General features: G+C 42.1%; 1 protein-coding gene across 3 annotated transcripts in view; it reads left to right on the top strand.

Moving 5' to 3' along the window:
• Nucleotides 1–22,286, top strand: part of LOC135223720 (protein unc-50 homolog) — a 107,453-nt gene that overhangs the window by 65,249 nt on the left and 19,918 nt on the right. For all 3 annotated transcript variants that reach the window (XM_064262467.1, XM_064262466.1, XM_064262465.1), the window contains exons 5-6: nucleotides 6,914–7,034; nucleotides 7,700–7,839. In XM_064262467.1, the coding sequence (XP_064118537.1) occupies nucleotides 6,914–7,034; nucleotides 7,700–7,839 (261 nt within the window). The remainder of the gene's footprint in view (nucleotides 1–6,913; nucleotides 7,035–7,699; nucleotides 7,840–22,286) is intronic.

A 22,286-nucleotide genomic window follows, 5' to 3' on the forward strand; every position in this document is an offset into this window, starting at 1 on the left:
TACAAATGGCCATCCAGTTTGCTCCATAAGAACTAGAAGCTGCATTATCTTAATAAACTTCATTGGTTCTTTTTAATTCACACCATCTATTCCCATGTCGACGTCTGCTGTGGTGTGTGGAATCAGATTGTATGATCACAGTCGATATTTTATTGTTGTCAGGTGCTAGTGTTGAACCCCCCCCCCCCCCCCTGCCTCTCCACTAGAACTGACAACCAGGCCAGCCACCGCTCCCTCCCTTTTCCACGTGACGGTTATTTTCCCATTCTCCCTTCCTGTAGATTAACCCAAGCCATCCTCTCGTTACTACTACTATGCGTGTTGTTGCTGTGGATAGATGAGTTCGCTGCACCGCAGAAACTGCGATGGATTTTTAAATGTTGCCGCACACAGATGCGTTATGCAGAATCATATGGCGGCAGATTTCTTTATACTTGGTCTATGGTGGGCTGTAATGTCAACCCCACAATGATAAGAGAGAGAGTACTGCGCTTTAATTGAGTGTATTTAAGAAGGAAAAAGAGAAACAATGCCCAATCCATTGGGTGGACACTTCGAAATGCACAGTGAGAGATTAATATAGGCGCATTTGCCACGTTTGAGGATCTAAAACGGGATGACAACGACTTTGTTCAAACTTAGTTTTAAACGTGATAAAGTACCAGTATATCAGCTTAGACTGGTCTGGTTAAACTACTCTTACATTATTAATATAATAATAATAATCGTCAGTTGAGTAAAAATGCATATGTTTTATGAAGTTCAACAAATACCAGAAGATAATGATTTTCAAAGGGTACTATGTATTTGGTATTTTGCTTAATCCTGGGATTTCCGTGGCCCCCTGAGAGTAGTTCATTGAACCAAGGGCACCGGCCACCGCATCCCATCTGTGTTGATGCAAAAGCCTGGTGTTACCACCCACATGTTATGCTACAACGCAGCGGCGATTTCACGCACACGCAAGAAGTGAACAACTCCGTAAGATGTATTAAGGCGGATTTACACGGCCGAACAGCCCGCCGAGCCCGGTTGTCGAACCTACTTGTAGAACGGCTCGAAGAGCTTTCAGACAGTACATTGAACCTCATTGTGCCTCGTGCTAAAACAACGTCAACATGTCTCTCGACCAGGACGATTTGATAGCCATTGCTTTAGCAGTGGCACTAAGAAGGAAAAAAAAAAAAAGATCAAAGTGGACGAAGGATTGGCTACTAAAAAAGAGAGAAATTTTCACACACCAATTTGCTTGTTGCTTTAAAATTAGAGCCAGATGACTGGCGCAATTTTCTCCTCATAAAACCAAAGTGATGTCGCATATATATCATCTGCTGAGGTCCCAGACGTCTTCGAGCTTTCTATTTTCTTGTGCTCTCTCCTAAAACTTGCTCGTAAGGAGTTTATTTTCCTCGTCACGGCGTCTCGTGTGCAGTCAGGCTCGAGTTCTTTCAATATTTCATGAAGAGCCGCTATTCCTTTGTTTCTGGCTACTTTATTGGAATAGTCTTTTGATTTAACTTTCCATAAAGCTGGATGAGCCCGATATGCATGTATGAAATCAAGTACGACTTCCTTCTCAGTCTTGCTTTCATTAATGGCAGCCATTATTCATTTCTTTGATGATGTTTCCTCTAGCAGGTTTGAATAACAACTGAAGTTAGATGCTCGACACCCATTCACACGTTCACACAGTTCGTCAAACAATGTAGCTCCGCCCACAAAAGTCAAGATGAGCCTGACTTTCATCGAGCCGTTCGACGAGCGCGCTCGACAACCAAATAGCCCGTTTACACGCTCGAACATCAATTCAAACACAGGGTTGTCGAACCAGGCTCGACGAGCTGTTCGCCCGTGTAAACCCCGCTTTAGAGATAATAGTCGACTTCTAGCCGCATGTAAGTGCGACATCGTGCCGAATTTACGTGCGACAATAAATTTTTCTATCGCTATCTTTAATGTTTAGCTTAACTACCTGTTCTCTCTCTAAAAATTCTTTAGTCAGTCAAGACCTTTTCCTAATTATACAAGCTTTATCACAGCTTTACTTACCATTTAGCTACTCTTTTGTTTACTTATGTCCATTCTAATTTAGCCTAAACTCAAACCATCTCTCCCTTTCTCCTTCACCCCCGTGATGTTTGCGCTTGACCTTTTCTCTGTATACACAATCAAACCAGTACTCTCATCCTCAACCTATCACATTTTCGTTAAATTCCCTTCCTTTTACACCATATTTTCATACCCCACTTCTTACCAGTCGCTTCCCTTGGTCGTTATCCCTTACCTTCTATTATTTACTCATTCTTACCCTCTCCCCTAAGCTTTACATGACCCAACCAACCCACACGAAACCAACATGACCACCACCCTTACACCTTGTTATCTATACCTTTCAGCCAGACATTAAATAAACATTATTAGCTTGTCATTTTCCTTCACTAGTTCCTCTCTATCTATCATTGTATTTTTAATCGTGGAATTATCCCATAGCGGTTAATTGCAGTGCCTTGCCCTCTCCTGGTTTGGTGTCCAGAGACCTATCAGTCTTGTCAGTTGAGGTTACATGTTTAGTTCTATGACTGAAGTATTGTAGACTTCATTAAATTTTTCCTCTGATCTCAAGGAGAGCTGCATTTCTGGTGAATTTTCACTTTTTTCTAACATCCTACTATATTCTTCTGTTTTATATATTCACGCGTAGTACGTATCTTGTGCAGCTTCAATAGTCAACATTCTTTTATATTCACGCGTACGTATCTTGTACAGCTTCAATAGTCAACATTCTTTATCATTTCTAAATTACGTACCATCTTTTTGGATTTCACTAACACGTCTCAAATTAGGATGCCTTGTTACACTTTCACAATTTCACATTCATTTAATGTCTAATAGCAGCAAAAACATTTCATCTCTTGATGCCATGGTGAATTTTTTACTTATTCATTCACTCCTGATAATCATTACATTCATCTCTGCTCTGAAAAAAAACATAATCACCTATTAAGAAATAAAAATGTGCAAAGTATAATTTTATATATATATAGATATATATATATATATATATATAGATATATATATATATATATATATATATATATATATATATATATAAGCTTTTCCTTGTGAGCATTATGATGTGAAATAAATATAGATTAGTGTCAACCTGGATCTTTACACCTTCCCTCCATTCGGGATGATGATGCTAAAGAAGTTCCGCTCCCACCAAAATGTCAGGATGACACTTGGCTCCTTTCTGGCCTCAGAGAAGTGGTTCCTGGACCTTCTCAATCCCCTTGTAGATTTCCCAAGGATCCTTCCTTCAATTACAAGTCTTCTCAGACAGCCCCACTCCAGGATGTTCCAGCAAATTCCCACTCTGGCCCTGAGAGGTTTTAGACTGTAAGCTTGTCCAAGCAGAAGTATTTTCCAGATCAGAGGTGGAGGCTATTGCCAGGTGTAGACGTAACTCTTCCAACAGTCTACCAGGCAAAGGGACAGTATTTAGACATTGATGCAAGAGAAATAACATTTCATCTTCTCAAACAACTATTGCGCAAATAGCAGACTTCCTCCTCTATATGAGATTGAGGGGCCTGTCTTCCTCCACCATAAATGGATACGTATAGAGCAATGCTTTGCTCTGTTCTTTGTCATAGAGACTTTGACATTCCGGCAAATCAAGATCTTTCTGACCTCACTAAATCATTTATTATCTCGAATCTAGGAAGGAGGAGACCTTCTCTTGGGATCTGAACATAGTCCTTAAGTGGCTTTCTAGTCCACATTTTAAGTCTCTGAGGGACCTGAGGAGGAAGACTTTTTGACGTGGTACTAGCCATAACAAAGAGGGTCAGTGAGCTTCATGTGATCGACAAGATGATTAACTTTTCTCAGGGAGAAGCAATATGCTTCCTCTCCTTGGGATTTTTAGCAAAGAATGAAATCCCATCACAATCTTTGCCTCATTCTTTTACCATTAGAAATTACTTACAACAAAATGACAAGATTAGAGGGCAGTCTAGTATCTGTGGTACTCCTTGAAAAATCCCTCTAGACTCTCATAGAAGCGCACTCCCAGATAGCGGAGGATGACTTAACATTATTGAAGATTAGAGCACACGATGTTAGGGCAGTTGAACCTTTCCCAACATACTGGAGGTGCAAATCAGTGTTTGTTATGCATTATTTGCGGGATGTAGAGATAATATACGATAATTGTAGTACCTCAGGACCTAGGTCTGTGGCTGGCTTAATGTTGTGGGAGGAAGTATCCCTTCCTATCTCTTTGCCTTGAACATGGTTTTGAGTCCTTGGGGAGCCTGGGGGGTACAATGTACCTGAAGTGCCCAGCAGTTTTAGCATTGGGTAGTGGTCATGTTTTTAATTATACGTATATGGAGTAGATGACAACGTTATCTGGTAAGTTTTGTATTGTGGTACTATGCCATGGGCAGAGGTAAATGTGTATGCTTTGTTGGCCTTTGGTAATGACCTTTGCCACAAAGCTCTTTTTAATACTTTGTCAGCTTTTGAAATACTCCTTTGCTGCAAAGTTCCCACTTCAGTAGAGGCTCTCCATGGTTGTACCACCACGCCGCTACAGGTTGAGATGAGTGCCAGCCAGAGGCAGTATCTGCCTAGAGCAGCTCTCTCACCAGTTAACAAGCATTGTTTCAGTGCTAGCCTATTTTCTATCTTCAGCTCATGAACTTTACTAATACGTATATTGGGCTGTAGTATTATAACACCACTTTTTAATATAGAACCAGCTAAGTAATTACTGGGTAAGTTACTTAACTTATATGACAGTTACATTTTTTAGAGGATGAGCAAGCTTTTTCTACAGTTAAACACAGTACTGTAAATCCATAGAAAACTTGGACGGCTTTTGGTGTTTTAACTACATATAGACTTATTTTTTTCAGCCAAATGCCAAATTTCTACAAGTTCCTTCCATTAAAGTAATTTCTTTCATTGAAGCCAAATGTTTTCACTGATGCATTAGGTACAAGGCAGTGGATAGAAATGTAATTTTCATCACAAACCCAAAGTTATGAACTTGTATGATGTGCATCACTCACCTACTCCATTAGTCTGAAGACTTGCATCTACTAATTTAATTGTTTAATTACCGATTAAACAGTATTGTATCACCTCTAATATTTTTATTTGAAGGTACCAAATGAATAATTGCAAACTTAAAGTCATATCATAGTGAAAGTAACTACACATACATTATATAAGGCCCTAGAGAGGAAAGGTGACCACCTTTGTCAAATCCCTTTTCTGTTTGATTAGAAACAAACGTCTTGCGAGTTACAGTGAACATTGACCTTAACAATAGCAGGCAAAATTTATAACGAGCAGCTCTTGATTATTGGAGTTGGAAATGCCTGGTAGAAAAGTAGGCCCACATTTTACTAGTAGTAAATAAATTCTTATTTAAGCATACAATTGGGTATTTTATATTCCTTAGACACAAAGATTCAGTCACTGAAGTTGCATTCCCCTTTGATTTATAACATGCTTTTCCGATTTATTTTTAAAGTAGTAAAAGTTTCATGTAATTATTATGTGTTTACACAGAAAGGTCAGCAATCATATCTTTGACTGCCATTTCCTATAGAAATCCTCCCATGTCTTTGTTGTAATACTTTACAATTTTTTTTTCTTATGATTGCTGGCCTTTTCAAAAAATTTTCAGACTGCATTTTCATTGTAAAATATAGTATGTCAAAAATTAATTGTATGTAAATTGTATTGTAATTGTTTTGAAGATGTTTCCCCCAAGAGATACAGTAGTTATCATTAAATATGGAGTACGTACTAGTAACCATGAGAATACATATACTAGTGTTAAATTCTTGTCACCTACTTAGGCTTATATAGTCTTTATACAGAGAGGAGTAATAAAATTTTACCTTAAATTGGTCATAGTGAAAACATTTATGAGGCCTAAATCTGCATTACTGGAAGGGTGAGTTTAAACCTGAAATTGTATTTTTCGCTCAATTACAATTTGTTACGAAAGTTCAAGAGGGTATGGCCATCCTAATGGAATTGGTGACCTTACACCATCTTTTACAAAGACTTGCCAAGGTAGTTCTCCTTTGTACTAATCAGTAACCATAGCTAGTGCCTCCAAAGAGGAGCACGGTAGTTTGACTTGAAGTAATGATCCTATTGCCTTGATAACTACTTTGGAAGGATGGCTTGCTTTGTCATCGACTGGCTCTTTGAGGCTGGGATGGCAATAGAGTTAAGGGGCTCTTTAAGGTTGGGATGGCAATAGAGTTAAGAGAGCTTCCATAGTTGTTAACCAAGATGAGTCAACAAATTCTTTAGGATGGAGTTTTTGGCTTTTTGAAATCCATCATAAGTCTATTAGGATTTAAGTAGTGTGTGAACTAATAATTTGTACACAATTCCTTCAAAAACAGCTCCAACAAAATTACAGTAAACAGCTTCAGGTTGGTCATCTATTCAGAGTAGTAATTACAATAATAATCTTAGTTGACAATATTTTGTCATAATCATACAAGGGTGTAAGTAGGCAATGATGCTTCATTGGTTAGGACAAAGAATTTCTTTCTCCTGAGCTAGCTGAATTCAAAGAAAATTTAAAATATACGTATAACGAATTGAACTGAAGAACTGTCATCCATGTCTTTTCACTTTTTATGCATTTCATGTTCTTTTGTGTTCATAAGTGCAGTTTGTACCTTTCTTATTTGCATAAATAACAGTAAATGAATAAAAGTTTATGTACGGTACTTATTGTATTTCATGGATGTCATTGATGAATTGTAGAGTGTTTAGCATTTTTAATGTGTGATTGCCAGGCTCTTTTAGATTATATTTTGCCATATTTAGACTATACCTGTAATACCATTTTCCTGTTTTTTTTTTACAGTGACTTCAGTTGGATTTGCTGTTGTTTTGAAGCTTAGTTTTGGAAGTTTTCTAAGATTTCTTGTGTACACTGTGTGTGTTGACACTTTAGCTGTTGGGATCTTAGTTGCAACTGTCTTATGGTAAGATAAGTTTTTTATATGTATCTTTTATAGTTCAGATGCAGTACTACTACTACCCTACATATGAACGAGTTATGGTTCAAGCAGCTTTGTGCATCTTGAATTGTTCGTAAGTTGGTCTTAAACCTATTTAAGTACATTACAAGTACTGTACAATGTGCATACTATACTGCATTGTAGTATAAAAGTTCTTTATTAATAAAAATGATACGTACATAAAACCTAAATTAGATTGTGTGATATTTTTTCTTACCAAACAATTTTAATTTACAATCATGTTTGTTCATATATCTAAATGTTCATAAGTAGGGTAGTATCTGTATTTTTTTTTTTTTATAAATACATGCATTAATGTAATGTAATGCAGTACAAATTATATCTTGCTGTAAATAACCACTTCAGTAATGATTAGTGCCTTATAAAGATTAGACAGTTGACTTGCTTCATGTGGAAATTCATCACTTAGGTTCACTGCAATTCCATTCAACCAGAAATATTAAAATTCAACTACATACTGTCATTTTTTTATGTAACATCATCCTTTTAATCAGGTAGAAAGGAAGAGAATTTATTTCATGTTTAACTCCATAAAGGAAAAACCAAGTGCACTTGTTTAGGATGATAAATTTTCAGTTTGCAATTTTGAATGATATCACTCATTGCAGGGCAGTTACAAATCACTACTTAGTAAAACCAACGTGTAGAGACCAGGATGTTGAGTGGGGATATGCATTTGATGTTCACCTCAATGCATTCTTCCCTCCTCTTATTATTCTGCACTTTTTCCAGTTGTTCTTCTATCATGGTAAGTAAGATCAGCTGTTTTGAGTGCAATATCCAATATTTTAAGTTACATTTACTAGATATTCCATGTGAAGTAATATGTGGCTATATTGTCCATTTACTGATCTTTATTCTTTATGCTGTATTTTTCCCCTTGTATGTTTGTACTTTTGCTCATTTGTTCGACTTTTTAAATTTCTTTGATGATTGTGTTCTATGTAATGTGATGTGATAGTCACTGTTTTGTGTGTATCTACAAAATGTTTTTCTACAAATGTCAGTTTTCTTGGAAAAACTGCTTGTATTCATGGTAAAGTCAAGCTGAGAAGTCTTGGCTGCCATTTAATTATTTTGTTTGTATGGTGTTTTTACATTGCATGGAACCAGTGGTCATTTAAATATTCTCTCATTCACTCATAATAGCAGTTCTTGGCTTGATCTGTATACATACTGTAATAAAGCACTTACACAATAGTATGTTTGAATCAGTGAAACAAAATTGCTTTTCCATATTTTACCTCCACTCTACACTTATTCCTTCTCCAGCTAAATATTGCTTAGACTGAAAAAGATCGAAAAAATATTATGAGCAGCATTGTTTTGTGACAATTTCTAAAGTTTGTTTGAGTAGTGGGTTAATATGGCTTTTCTTCGTAACATTCACTTCATGGTTTGATGTCCCTGCTAACACAAGTTAGGGTAGAAGAGACACTCAAGCCTTGGCAGGCAACTCTTCTAGGAGAAGGACACTGAAATTAAGCCAGCGGGTAGAAGAGACTTGTCAACCCTCACAGGCAACCTGTCGAAGAGAAGCTCTGAATACAAACCTTGTTCTCCAATCTTGGACTGTGCCATAGCCATTGTACCATGGCCTTCCATGGTCTTGGGTTTGAGGTCCCTTGCCTGAGGGTACAATCAGGCATTTTTCCTCTTTCATTCACTCCTGTTTTTTTTTGAAAAGTGTGAAGCACAGACTGGTGAGAAAGCAAAAGATGCTTGGTGGGTTATCAGGAAAGTGCCCATCTTTTCCTTCGGAGCAATTTATTTCTAAATCCATCCTTACTGTCCTCCCCCAGCTGTTGTGGCAACTCTCAACAGAATTTTTGTAAATATACATTTTTGTTGATGGTATTGTTTATTGTTCTGTTGATTTTTACAAAGATACTGTTGTTGAGAGTTTATTTATACTCTTTGATTCTGATTATATGTGTTAACTTTAATTCTTTTGAGAGATGTCTAGCTAAACCCATGGCCTGTTACTCACAACAGCAAGAAAAATTACAAAGTACTTAATATGACAAATTTTCTAAGACAATTTGTATTTTTCATAGCTACAAACCTGAGGTCTTAACAATAGGATAATTTCTAGCACCTAGCTGGATCCGGTTAAAAAGCAGATGAAAGCAAGGAATCTTGTGATATCTGGCAACGCATGCGTAGATCGGGTGAAGAGTGGTCAAGCGCCGACCATCTACGCCAGTCTTTCCCAACTCAGGATGACTTAACAAAAAGAGGGCTGGCTAGAGGTGGGCAGTGTAATGTTTAGACCTCAGGTTTGTAACTATGAAAAGTACAAATTGTCTTAGTAAATTTGTCATTTGTTCATACGCGAACAAACCGTCGGTCTTAACAATAGGATAGACTCATACTTGGAGGGAGGTATAAGACATCCTAGACCAGCTGGGGGCCTACCCGCCAGTTCATCTCTCAAAAGAAATAGTTCTTAGAGAGGGACTGAAGCCCATTGAGAAGGTAGATACACTAATATCTAACCACTCAGAACCTGAGTGACGTACAATGATATATGGGATAACCATTGTATAGGGAACTAAAGAGAAACTTTGACTGTCCAATAACAAACCTGTATCAGACCAGTCCAGCAAATGACGTGTCAATTCCTTAAACCGCCCGAAGGAAGAAGGAAGCCAGCCAACTCACTCATTCTCTCATCCACACAATCATCTTAGGTAAGATACAAAGGTGCTCGTTAAGGGAAACTATGAGTTAACAACCTGTTGGGCAGTCACCACAGGACCCAAGGAAAATGTGTCCATAGATCTGTGGACAACATCCTTAAGATAGAAGGAGGTGAACGTGGACTGGCGTAACCAAGCACCAGCGCTCAGCGCTCTATGTACAGCCAAGTTCTTTTTGAAAGCCAGAGAGGGACCAATACCCCTAATGTCATGTGCTCTAGCCTGCACAGATGTGGTGATGGAATCATCAAGAGTCAAGTATGCCTGTCTGATGACTTCCCATATCCAAAAAGAGATAGTATTCTTAGACACCTCTTTCTTTGTACGGCCTGTACTGACAAAAAGTCTGCGGCAGCCTGGTCTAAGGTGCTGAGTCCTTTTAAGATAGCAACGCAGGGCTCAGACAGGGCACAACAAAAGCTCTTGAGCATCACCACCCACAAAGTCAGTCAATGATGGAATGGAAAACGAAGCGAACCTGTCATCATGCACCGAGGGACTTTGGGTCTTGGCCACGAATTCCGGGACAAATTCGAAGGACACTGACTTCCAACCCCTGGTGTGCTTCACCCCATAACTCAGACCATGGAGCTCTCCTACCCTATTGGAAGATGCCAAAGCCAAAAGGAAAACTGTCTTGAGCGTCAGGTTCCTGTCAGATGAGCAACGCAAGGGCTCATATGGACTAGTAGTCAATCTCTTAAGCACCAAGGAAACATCCCTCGTTGGAGGCTTGAGCTCTCTAGGAGAAGTCGACTGCTCAAACCCTTTAACTAGCAGGGAAAGTTCCCAGGAAGAGGAGATGTCGATACCCTTCAGGCGTAACACCAAACTCAAGAGCCGCCCTGTAGCCTTTGATAGCAGACACGGACAAACGTTTCTCGTCTCTGAGGAAGGTTAAAAAGTCTGCTATTCGCTGAATAGAAGTCGAGAGTGGAGAAAAACCCCTTTACGACACCAATCACAGTAGATCGCCCATTTGCCTTGTTAAACTGTGGAGGTTGCCTTCCTAAGACTGCTGGACATGTGCCTAGTTGATTTCTGAGAAAAGCCTCTCTCTCGGTGGAGATAGTTGATAGCCTCCAACCGTGAAGAGACAGGGATTTTACTGACTGGTGGAACCTTTCTGCATGGGGCTGACACAGGAGATGCTGCTAAGGCGGAATCTCCCTCGGAATCTCCGACAACAATGACAGCAGATCTGGAAACCATTCCGCCTGAGGCCACAGAGGGGCTGCCAAAGTCACTCTGAGACCCTGTGAACCCAACAGCCTGTTCAAAACCTGACGGATCAAACAAAATGGAGGGAAGGCATACACTTCCAGGTTGTCCCAGGGATGTTGGAATGCGTCTTCTGCCAATGCTAACGGATCTGGGACCACTGAACAGAACACCTCCAACTTCCTGTTGTAGCGTGTCACGAAAAGGTCCAGCATGGGTCTCCCCCAAAAATTTGGAAAAGCTTGTCTGCCACCACTTGATGAAGGGACCACTCTGTGCCTAAGATCTGATCCCGGCGACCGAGTTTGTCTGCGACCACATTCCGTTTCCCTGGGATATACCTGGCTGAGAGCTCTATGGAATTGCTGATTACCCACTGGTGAAGCTTGACTATCAAGGTATGAAGTTGCTGAGAAACCAGGCCTCCCTGTTTGTTCACGTAGGCTACCACCGTGGTGTTGTCTGACATGAGAATGACAGTGACCCTCTACCATCCCCCAAAACTCCTTCAGACCCAGGAAAGCTGCCTTCAACTCCAAGACATTGATATGCTGCTGCTTGTCCTCCAAACCCCAAACGCCTGAAGCAATGAGGCCGCCCAAGTGCACGCCCCAACCTGCGAGGGAGTCGTCCGAGAACAGAAGATAGTCCGGAGGGAGAGAACGCTGAGGGACGCCCTTCAATAGATTCTGGTCGTCCAACCATCAACGAAGGTCTTCTCTCACTTCCAAAGACAGTGGGACCATAAACAAGGGAGAGTCCCCCGCCAGAGACCAGAATTCCTCCATTCTCCATTGCAGAGACCGAAGATGAAGACGCCCATGAGGGACCAGCTGCTCCAGGGAAGATAGCACTCCCAGAAGAACCTGCCACTGATGAGCCGACTGATGCGACTTTGATAGGAAGTTGCGCGCCACAGCCCGCAGCTTCTCCAATCTCTGATCCGACAGGAAAACTCTTGCCACTGTCGTATCGATGACCATGCCCAGGTAGAGAATCCTTTGAGTGGGTACAAGGTTCGACTTTTCCTGGTTGACTAACCCTCTTACGCCGACTGGACGTATTTTACGTCGACATTTTTTGTCTCACGTGTGCCGACTGGACGTATTTTACGTCGACATTTTTTGTCTCCCGTGTGCCGACTGGACGTATTTTACATCGACTTACAAAAGTTTTTTTTTAAATTCGCGGAAAAATACTTATAGGCCTACCAGCCTAAAACTTTTGAATCACGCGCCTTGGGGGATGCTGGGAGTTCACGGATCAAGGTGTTGTTTTGTTTACAATCGTTACGCAGGCGCGCAAGCGCGAATTTCTTTCTTGCCGCACTAAAAAGTATCTGTGACACATCTCTGAAATTATTTCGTCACTTTGACATAATTTTTGTACCATTGTAAATTAGCCGTTACATGAAGTATTATATATGAAAATATGCGCATTTTTATGTAGAATACAACAATAAAATACTCATGATTGTAGCTTTTATCAGTTTTGAGATATTTTCATATAAACGATAATTGCCAAAATTTCAACCTTCGGTCAACTTTGACTCTACCGAAATGGTCGAAAAACGCAATTGTAAGCTAAAACTCTTATATTTTAGTAATATTCAATCATTTCCCTTAATTTTGCAACTAATTGGAAGTCTCTAGCACAATATTTCGATTTATGGTGAATTTATGAAAAACTTTTTCCTTACGTCCGCGCGGTAACTCTTCCAAAAAAAATCATACATATACGTATGCGATTGTGGTAATGTTTGCACCATTTTAAAATTAGCCATTATATAAAGTTTTATATATGGAAATGTGCGCAATTTCATGCACAATACAACTAAAAACAACCCATGGTTGTAGCTTTTATCAGTTTTGAGATATTTTCATATAAATAACGATAATTGCCAAAATTTCAACCTTCGGTCAAATTTGACTCTACCAAAATGGTCAAAAAACACAATTGTAAGCTAAAGCACTTATATTCTAGTATTTACCTTCATTTTGCAACAAATTGGAAGTCTCTAGCACAATTTTTCGATTTATGGTGAATTTATGATAAAAATAAAATTTTCTTTACGTCCGCGCAGTAACTCTTCCGAAAAAATCATACGTGCGATTGTGGTAATGTTTGCACCATTTTAAATTAGCCGTTACATAAAGTTTTATATATGAAAATGTGCAAAATTTCACGTAGAATACAACAAAAAATAATTGAAGGTTGTAGCTTTTCTCATTTTTGAAATATTTGCATATAAATCACGATAAATAGAAAAAAAACCACGTTCGGTCAACTTTGACTCTACCGAAATGGTCAAAAAACGCAATTGTAAGCTAAAACTCTTACGGTCTAATAATTGTAAGCTAAAACTCTTACAGTCTAGTCATATTCAGTCATTTATCTTCATCTTGAAACAAATTCGAAGTCTCTAGCAAAATATTTAGATTTATAGTGAATTTAAAAAAAAATCTTTCCTTCCCTCCGCGCGCGGATTCTCCGCCACAAATCTCCGAAATGCGTACGTCCCATTCTCAGAATATTTGCTCCGTTTCATATTAGGCATTTCATAGAGTTTTATATATGAAAATGTGCGCAATTTCATGTAGAATAAAACAAAAAATATTTGAAGGTTGTAGCTTTTCTTATTTCCGAAATAATTCCATATAAAAAATATACGTATATATAAAAAAAAATCGACATTCAGTCAACTTTAACTCGTCAGATATGGTCGAAAACTGCAATTGTAAGCTAATACTCTTACAGTATAGTAATATTCAATCATTTGTCTTCATTTTGAAAGAAATTGGAAGTCTCTAGGACAATATTTAGATTTATGGTGAATTTTTGAAAAAAATATATCTTTACGTCTGCGAGTTACGAATTTATGCATTATTTTGTGATAATATTTTCTGTGTTGCTTGTATTGTTTTACAATGAGTTATATACCAAAATGATTGCAATTTAGTGTACATTACAACGAAAAAAAAAGTAACTTGTTACCTTTAACCGTTTTGCGCACAGCGAGATTTGAATACAATTATATATGAAATTTCGTTTTTGAGCTATCATATATCGCATTATTTATATATGATACTGATAATTTTTATCATTTCTGATGGTTGCATACTAAACTTCAGCCAATGACAAAAAAAGGAGCCAAAAATGAACTCTTAATCTTGAAAACTAAGCGCGCTGTGATTTTTTGAAAAAAATATTTTTTCCGCTTCCGCGCTCACTCTGAAACACCTCCGGCACACGGGAGACAATTTTTTTTTTTACCGCTTCAGCGTAAGAGGGCTAATATGCCCAGGTCCAGACAGAACCGAAGAAGATGATCCCTGTCTTGCAGCAGCTTCTCCCTGGAAACTGCCAAGACCAACCAATTGTCGAGGTACCTCAGCAAACAGATCCCCTAAGCATGGGCCCAACTTGACACGAGAGAGAAGACCCTTGTGATCACTTGAGGGGCTGTGGTCAACCCGAAGCACAAGACTTTGAACTCGAAGATCTTGTCCTCCAGAGAGAAGCGAAGGAACTTCCTGTACGTGGGATGAACAGGGATTTGGAAGTATGCGTCCTTCAAGTCTATCAACAGCATGAAGTCACCTTCCCTCACGGCTGCCAACAACGAGTGCGGGCTCTCCATCTTGAACCGTGTCTTCCTGATGAAGCGATTCAAGGTGAATAAGTCGATCACAGGCCTCCATCCTCCCGCCACCTTGGGCACCAAGAAGATGTGACTGTAAAACCCCGGGGACAGACGCTCTACTTCCGCTATTGCATCCTTGTCCAGCATTTTCTGTACTTCCTCCTGAAGAGCCAAGAACTTCTGAGAATCTGGGGGATATGTCTTCCTGAGCTGCGGCTTGTCCGACAAGAGGAGGAGAGAAGTCGAATGGCAACAGGTATCCCACCTGAAGAACATCTACCACCCACTTCTCCGCCCCGTAACTCTGCCACTTGGCCCAATGGCCGCGCCCAACCTACCGATGGCCCCCTTGACCTCTGCCCCTGCGGCCTCTTCTTCGTTTAAAGGAACGAGAGCGAAAGGGGCGTTGATCCTGATACTTGGGCTGTGTCGAACAGGAAGGCCCTGCTAAACTTGAGGTCCTCGATGGCCTACCAGGCGACGATCTCCTCGACTGCTGCTGGATCGGGGGAGGAGGAGGGGCTGGACATCTCCAAGGGCGGGACTCTGATTTAGACACGGCTTGGTGCACCAGTCGGTCTTTGGTGTCAGCCTGACATCGGTCTATCGCATTTTTGAGTCCTATCCGTAGAAATGAAAATTGCGACTCCAACAGATCACCGTTCCTCAAGGCCAGCAAAGACTCGGTATCGAGCGATCTCTCCATCCTAGACAAAGCCGCGTCCCTCCTAACCAGAAGAAGATTAGCCCATAAATTGGCACTGGGGTGAGCCAAATAAGAAAACGCCTTGCCTCTGGACTGCAAAAGACTGGCAAGCGAGGTGGCACTCACCAACCCTTCAGGGGACCTGTCAGAAGCTATCTTGGCAATAACCACAGACCAGAGGTCCAGCCAAGAAACCGTCTGCAACATGGAGGCCGCCGTAGATTCTAAAGCTGAAGCATCTTGCGGAGATAAGGACAGAGCCACCGACCTCACCTGTTCCAAAGTCAAACCTGGCTTCAGACGAATGACATCTGGGTTAAGGTGGCGTGACAACAAAACCGCAGAGCTCATAGCATAGTACTTCCTATGTCTTGTGAGAGGTGGGGGTAGTAGTTTGGTAGAGCCTCTAGAGCGAATTGAACCGTCCCGGTCCGAAACAGAGGCGTTAACGTTCTGCAAGACCGACTGAACGTGCCTCAACAAAGGAAGTTGAAGAGATGAATATGGGTCCTGAGTAGCTCCCACCAAGGCTTCCAAGCAAGAAGGAGTGTAAGACGACTGAGCCTGAGTCCTACTTTCCAAATTGTTAAACCCACGAATGAGATCAACAACTTCAGAAAAGGAAGACAGAAACTCCTGCGTGTCTCCCTCCTCCTGCTCCGGCACTGGAGACTGACGACGAGAAGGTTGTGTAGGCGCTTCTAATGCACCTTCTCCATCTAAATAAACAGAAGGGTTTAGCAGCCAAACAGTCCAAAGCCCCTACTAACCTGTCTGGGCTGGGTCCAAGCGTTGGCTTCCGAGACGGATCCACTGTAACACTAGGCACATCACTTACCTCAACAGATGACTCCACATGTCCATGGATGGTCACGGGTGTGGTGGCCGTACGTACGCGAGATGGTGGGGAAACTCGAACACTCGAGATAGACGGAGAATCCCGTAGAGTCAAACTCTTGGAAGCACCAGTGAGAGAGGCAGGCAAACTCTGTGCTCACTACCTTCGACCTCTTGACAGGCGCCTTCAGATCTTTACGGCGACAAATAGGCCTTGGAGAAGGAGCACTAACATCACGTGCAAGGGCAGGGGAGGTTACAACACGTTCGAGATATGAGGCTTAGGATGAAGCAACCCCTACAGAATGCACACCACTAACACTGTCCAAAACCACAGCACTCTCAGGAACACATCTGCATTGTTCCTCACTCGAAGGCGAAGGAAGGGCAAAGTCCTTAGCCTTCCGACGCTTGATACGCCGACGAGGCGTAGAGGGGGAAGAGGGAGAGGAGGACAGCACTAGTTTCTTATGCGCACTCTTCTCGGAAGGCGGGAACAAAGCAACACGTTTCCTACTAGTCCTCCCAACCGATAAGGCAGCCAACTTCACATCCAATACAGAGTCCAATTTCTGAAGCACTGCCTGGCATATGACCTCAGAATGATGTGCCAGAGAAGGCTCTGAAGACAAGGAAAGGAGATGTTGCGAACTGGGCAGCAGGGATGACGTCACAGCTAAGCAAGGCGGATCAGAGGAGACAATTGGGAGAGATGTCATCGATGAGAGTGATGTCACAAGTGGTGGTGACATCACGGCTTTCCCTCGGTGCGAGGGGGAAAGAGACGCCACTGGCGGAGGAATACACAAAGATGGACCCTGTGACGTCATCAACGGGGCTGACGCCGCAGCGTCACTCTGACTCGAAGCAGCAGCAAACACTGGCTGAGCAATACAAGATGGCCGACTGCTCCTATCCACAAAGACGAGGCCGGGAGGAGGGAGGATGGCCTGGCCAGACCGGGAAGGGGGGTGCAAGCCTTCACAAAATGTGCTAGCAACCCCTCCAAGGACGGGGTACCCCCTAGCCCAAGCGTCTTCCAAATCGTCGTCATTTTGGACGCCTCCGACACTGGAAGAGAAGAGAATGATGAAAAAAACATACCCTTCTCGGGAACCGAAAAAGCTCCCGAGGAAGAGGGGGCTGCATTACAAATATTACCCTGGCGACCTCCCAATACTTCCATCAACGAATCGATGGAAGAAAAGGAAGGAGAAGCAGGGGCAACTCTACTATGGGGGTTGACTACTGGGGAAGGCGAAACATCGGGAATAGGAGCAAAGCCCTCCCAAGTAGGAAGAGTTGAGACTCTGATTTTCCCTCTTGCCATAAAACTTTCTCCACTGCTCCCTAGGCCATGCCCGGCATTCCGTACAAAAATTGGAACAACACCTACTGCATGTGATGTGAGGGTCGGTCTCTGCCGAAGCCAAAAAATGAGAACACGGAAAACCAGGAACTCCGGGGCACATACGCTGATGCCGAGAAGGAGCAGAAGCCATAATACCAGGTAAAACACACACACACACAGTAGAAGAAACGAAACGGGCAATGAACCGGGAAAAGGCCAAGAGAGGTAAACACAACTCTCGCCCAGGCGGGCAAGAAAAGACTGGCGTAGATGCGTGGCCCTTGACCACTCTTCACCCGCTCTATGCATGTGTTGCTAGATATCACAAGATTCCTTGCTTCCATCTGCTTTCTAACCGGATCAGCTAGGCGCTAGAAAAGGGATTTTGACGAAGGAAAAATCTATTTCTGGGCAAGGGCCTGTGTCGCCCAGTGAAATATCCCTTCAGTTCATATTTCTAAGGTAAATAATGCTAACATTACCAGAGAAAAATAAAAGAGGGGGATGTCAGAGTATCCTGACTCGCTCACCCTAAATAAAAAGAGGGTGTCGGTATGGTACTGGGGCGAGTGATACCACTACCACAGACCTCTTGTCATTTAGACCTCTCCTCCACCAAAATCCCCCTGCTAGAGAGAGCTGGTACACAGCCCGCGCCAACAACTACTACTACTTGCTCCCCCACGCCAACACCAGTGCCTCTAGTGGCCATCCTTGACGTTAGAAGAACAAGCTTGGGCACAAGGGTGGGAGAGAAAACAAGGGGGTATTTCATTGGGCGACACGGGTCCTTGCCCAGAAATAGATTTTTCCTTCGTCAAAATCCCTTTTCTGGGCTCAGCTCGTGTCACTTTGTGAAATAGTACCAGAGAATTAGCCACAAGCTTGGAGAAAAGGTAACATTAAGAGGTAATAAGAAAACACAAAAGGATAAAATATAAGTATAATCTAGCTTAAATGTATACAAAGTTATCATATAGATTCTTAAAGTAATGCATAGTGACTTATGTTAGCCTTAAATTATGTAATAGGACTTAATAGTATACTTATGCTAACTTATGATAACTTAAAACTAGAATAATATAATATATACATAAGTGAGTCACCCTAGCATAAAAATAAGGGAGAACATCACAATATAGCCTTTGGCTATATATACACAGTTGTGAGTAACCTTAGCATAAAAATAAGGGAAACATCACAATATAGCCTTTTGGCGGCTAAGGCTCAAACAGGGTCGAGCCTGGTGGCAGGATCACAGGAAAAATGTTAGTGAGGCAGGTAGAAAGGAGATCTGGATCTATGACTAAAACTACTTAGACAGTGTCAGGAGAAACTGTGTTTACCGCTGCCACTGCCGGAAATTTAAGAGATTCCAAGGATTTCAGGTAGTGATGTCTGAAAACTGTCGGCGACTTCCAGCCTGTATATTTCTTTAGATCATCAAAATTTATATGTTGGAAATAATTAATTGAGGTGGCTACTGCCCTGATGTCATGGGCTTTAGGGAATGAATCAGGGTTGGCTTGTTTGATAAAATACAGGATTTGCTGCCTAATTCCCTTTAAGGAAATTGTACCACCTTTTTCCCTTATAAATAGGGGACCTGAGGACCTAGATGATGTCCTGGACAGATAGGCTCGTAAGGTCGTCACTGGACATAGAGAAGGGTCTTGAGGAAGAGGGAGGATCTTCCAAGGAGCTCACCTCATTAAGGGGTCCTCATTTTTGGCCAAAAAACTACTATCTGGGGATAGCAGAACTTCTCCTGGAAGAAATTCAATATGGCCAGTGTCTCTGGAGAGAGCCGACAGTTCAGATATCCTGGCTCCTGAGTCCAGGCTGAGCAGGAATAATGTTTTCCTTAAGAGTGGTATATAGTTACATGAATCGTTGTCAGTATCTGAAGCCAGTTTGAGAACATCATTTAAGAACCATGAGACTGAGCTAGGTCTCTCTGATGGTCTGAGCCTAGCACAAGCTTTAGGAATAGACGAAAAATAAGAGTCTGTTAAGTTTATCTTAAAGCCAAACTGGAATATTTTCTTTAAGGCTGACTTATTGGTTGTAATAGTACTAGCTGTTAGACCTTTTTCAAATAAGGATCTGAAGAAGGATATAGCCAGATTAGTAGTCATGGTTCGAGAATCTGTTTCCTTCAGGAAATTTGCTAGTTTTTTAACTGCTGCGTCATACTATGCAACGTTGATTCTCTTTTATCCGATTCTAAGAAAAGGATATTCTGAGGATCAATATTTGCATCTCTTTTAACCGCGAACTTCATGAAGTCCATAAAGTTAGGGTTTTGAGAATTCCTGAGGAAGCGAACACAGTCCTCATTTGTACTGATTGAGACAGTTTGGGATTGGGAATCCGTTGAGGCTGGATACCCAATTCCAGAAGAAGAGGGAACCAATTGCTCTTGGGCCAGTCCGGGGCTACTAGAGCAACTTGTCCCTTGAAAGACCTGAGCTTGTTCAGGACTTTCAAAAGAAGATTCACTGGAGGAAAGATGTATATCTTCTTCCACTGATTCCAATCTGTGGCATAAGCCAGAGGGTCCAGGTTGGGGGCCACATAGCAAGGGAGCTTGTGGTTCAATTGCGATAAGAAAAGATCCACCTGGAGGCCTGGGACCTTTTGGCATATCCACTGGAATAAGCGCCTGTCCAGAGACCACTCCGATTCTAGAGGAACTGAGCGAGACAGGGCGTCTGCTATCACGTTCCTTACTCCCGCCAGATGAGTGGAGGATAGATGCCATTTGTACTTGGCTGCTAGTGAGAAAATGGCTATCATGATGTGGTTCACATGACTTGATTTGGATCCTCCTCTGTTGATGCAGTGTGCTACTACTGCACTGTCTAAAACCAGCTTGATGTGGGATTTTTTGGCTGGTAGAAGCCTCTTCAATGTGAGGAATACTGCCATAGCTTCTAATACATTTATGTGAAGCCGGCAGAACTGAGGTGACCAAGTCCCTTGTACTTTCTTGAATTGGGAGTATCCTCCCCACCCACTTAAGAGAAGCGTCCGTGTGGATAACCAACGCCGGAGGGGGAAATTGAAGAGGGACCGATTTGGACAGGTTCTTGACCTCCGCCCAGGGGCGGAGTCGTTTGCGGAGAATCGGCGGGAGGGTTGACAACTTGTCCCGAGATTTGTTATTCGCTCTTGAACGCCAAACTCGGTTTATATCCTTCAATTTTGCTTTTAGCAGAACATCTGTAACTGACGCAAACTGGAGAGAGCCTAGGATTCTTTCCTGGTTTCTCCTTGATGTTAGTTTGCATTTGAGGAATTGCCTTGTTGCTTTGGCTATTTCTTTCCTTTTGACCAACAGAATTGACAGAGTGTGGGAGTTCAGATCCCATTGAATGCCGAGCCATTGAAAGCGAGATTCCGGCACTAGCCTGGACTTGGCTTTGTTTATTTGGAACTCCAGATGTTCCAGAAACTGCATTACTTTTCTCGTGGCTTTGAGGCATTCTTCGACGGTTGTTGCCCAAATGAGCCAATCGTCCAGATACGCTACTACCATTATCCCCTGGGATCTTAGTTGTTGCACTACTGATTCCGCTATCTTCGTGAACACCCTGGGGGCTACGTTTAACCCGAAGGGCATCACTTTGAAGGAGAATGCCTGGTTTCCCAGCCTGAAGCCTAGGTATGGGCGGAAGTGTCTTGCAACTGGGATATGATAGTATGGGTCTGTAAGATCGATAGAGGTGGTGACGGCCCCACGGGGAAGTAAGGTCCGCACCTGCGAGATAGTCAGCATTTTGAACTTGTCGCAACGAATGAATAAGTTTAGATGGGACAAGTCTAAGATTATTCTAAGTTTGGTTGAAAGATTATTCTTCGTTTGGTTGAGCCTTTATTTGGCACGCTGAACAAGCGCCCTTGAAACTTTAAATGTTTGACTCTTGATACTACCCCTTTCTGAAGGAGTTCTTGTGCATACTCTGTCAATTCCTTTGTTGGTTTTTGAAGGAAGGTCTTGGATGGAGGGGGACCTTTGTTCCAGCTCCATCCCAGCCCTTTGGACACAATGCTCTGTGCCCAACTGCTGAATCCCCATCTTGACGATAGAGAAACAGCCTCCCTCCTACCTGAGAGTTCTCACTGACTTGGGGCAGGGCGTGATCCACGTCCTCCCTGGAAGTGTTTGCCCCTGCTAGGTGCCCTTCCGCCACCTCTCTGGCGAAATGTACCTCTAGCCCTACTTCATCTTCCAAACCTATTAAAGGCTTGGAACGCTTGGCCTTCAAAGACTGGATTGAAGGCTGGAGATACTGCGTATGAGGTCGAAGGCTGGTTTTGAGAAGTCAGTAGAAGTATTGGCTGAGATTGGTTCTTAGATGTTGACGGTTGAACCACTTGGGACATCGGTACAGCTTGTACCATTTGTTGTTGCTGAGCAGCCTGGAAAGGTGGAAACTTTCTAGGCTTTTTCAGCTTCTTTGAAGCCGAAGGAGTAGGATGAGGCTTCCTCTTAGAAGAGAGTCCCCAGCGGACTTTAAGGCTCTGATTAAGCCTTGTTGCTTTGTGCTGGACCTCATTCACTACAGCTTCTGGAAAGAGGTCAGCGCCCCAGATTGACGACGCAAGCAGTTTGTTTGGCTCATGACGGATCGTGGCCTCCTGTAGCACATGTTTTCTGCAATTGCGTCTTGCCATAACAAAGTTGTACAGATCACACTGAACGGTGTGTGTCTGTGCTTTAGCGAGAAGT

The sequence above is a fragment of the Macrobrachium nipponense genome, chromosome 10 (genome assembly GCF_015104395.2).
Source record: "Macrobrachium nipponense isolate FS-2020 chromosome 10, ASM1510439v2, whole genome shotgun sequence".
Taxonomy (NCBI): Eukaryota; Metazoa; Arthropoda; class Malacostraca; order Decapoda; family Palaemonidae; genus Macrobrachium; species Macrobrachium nipponense.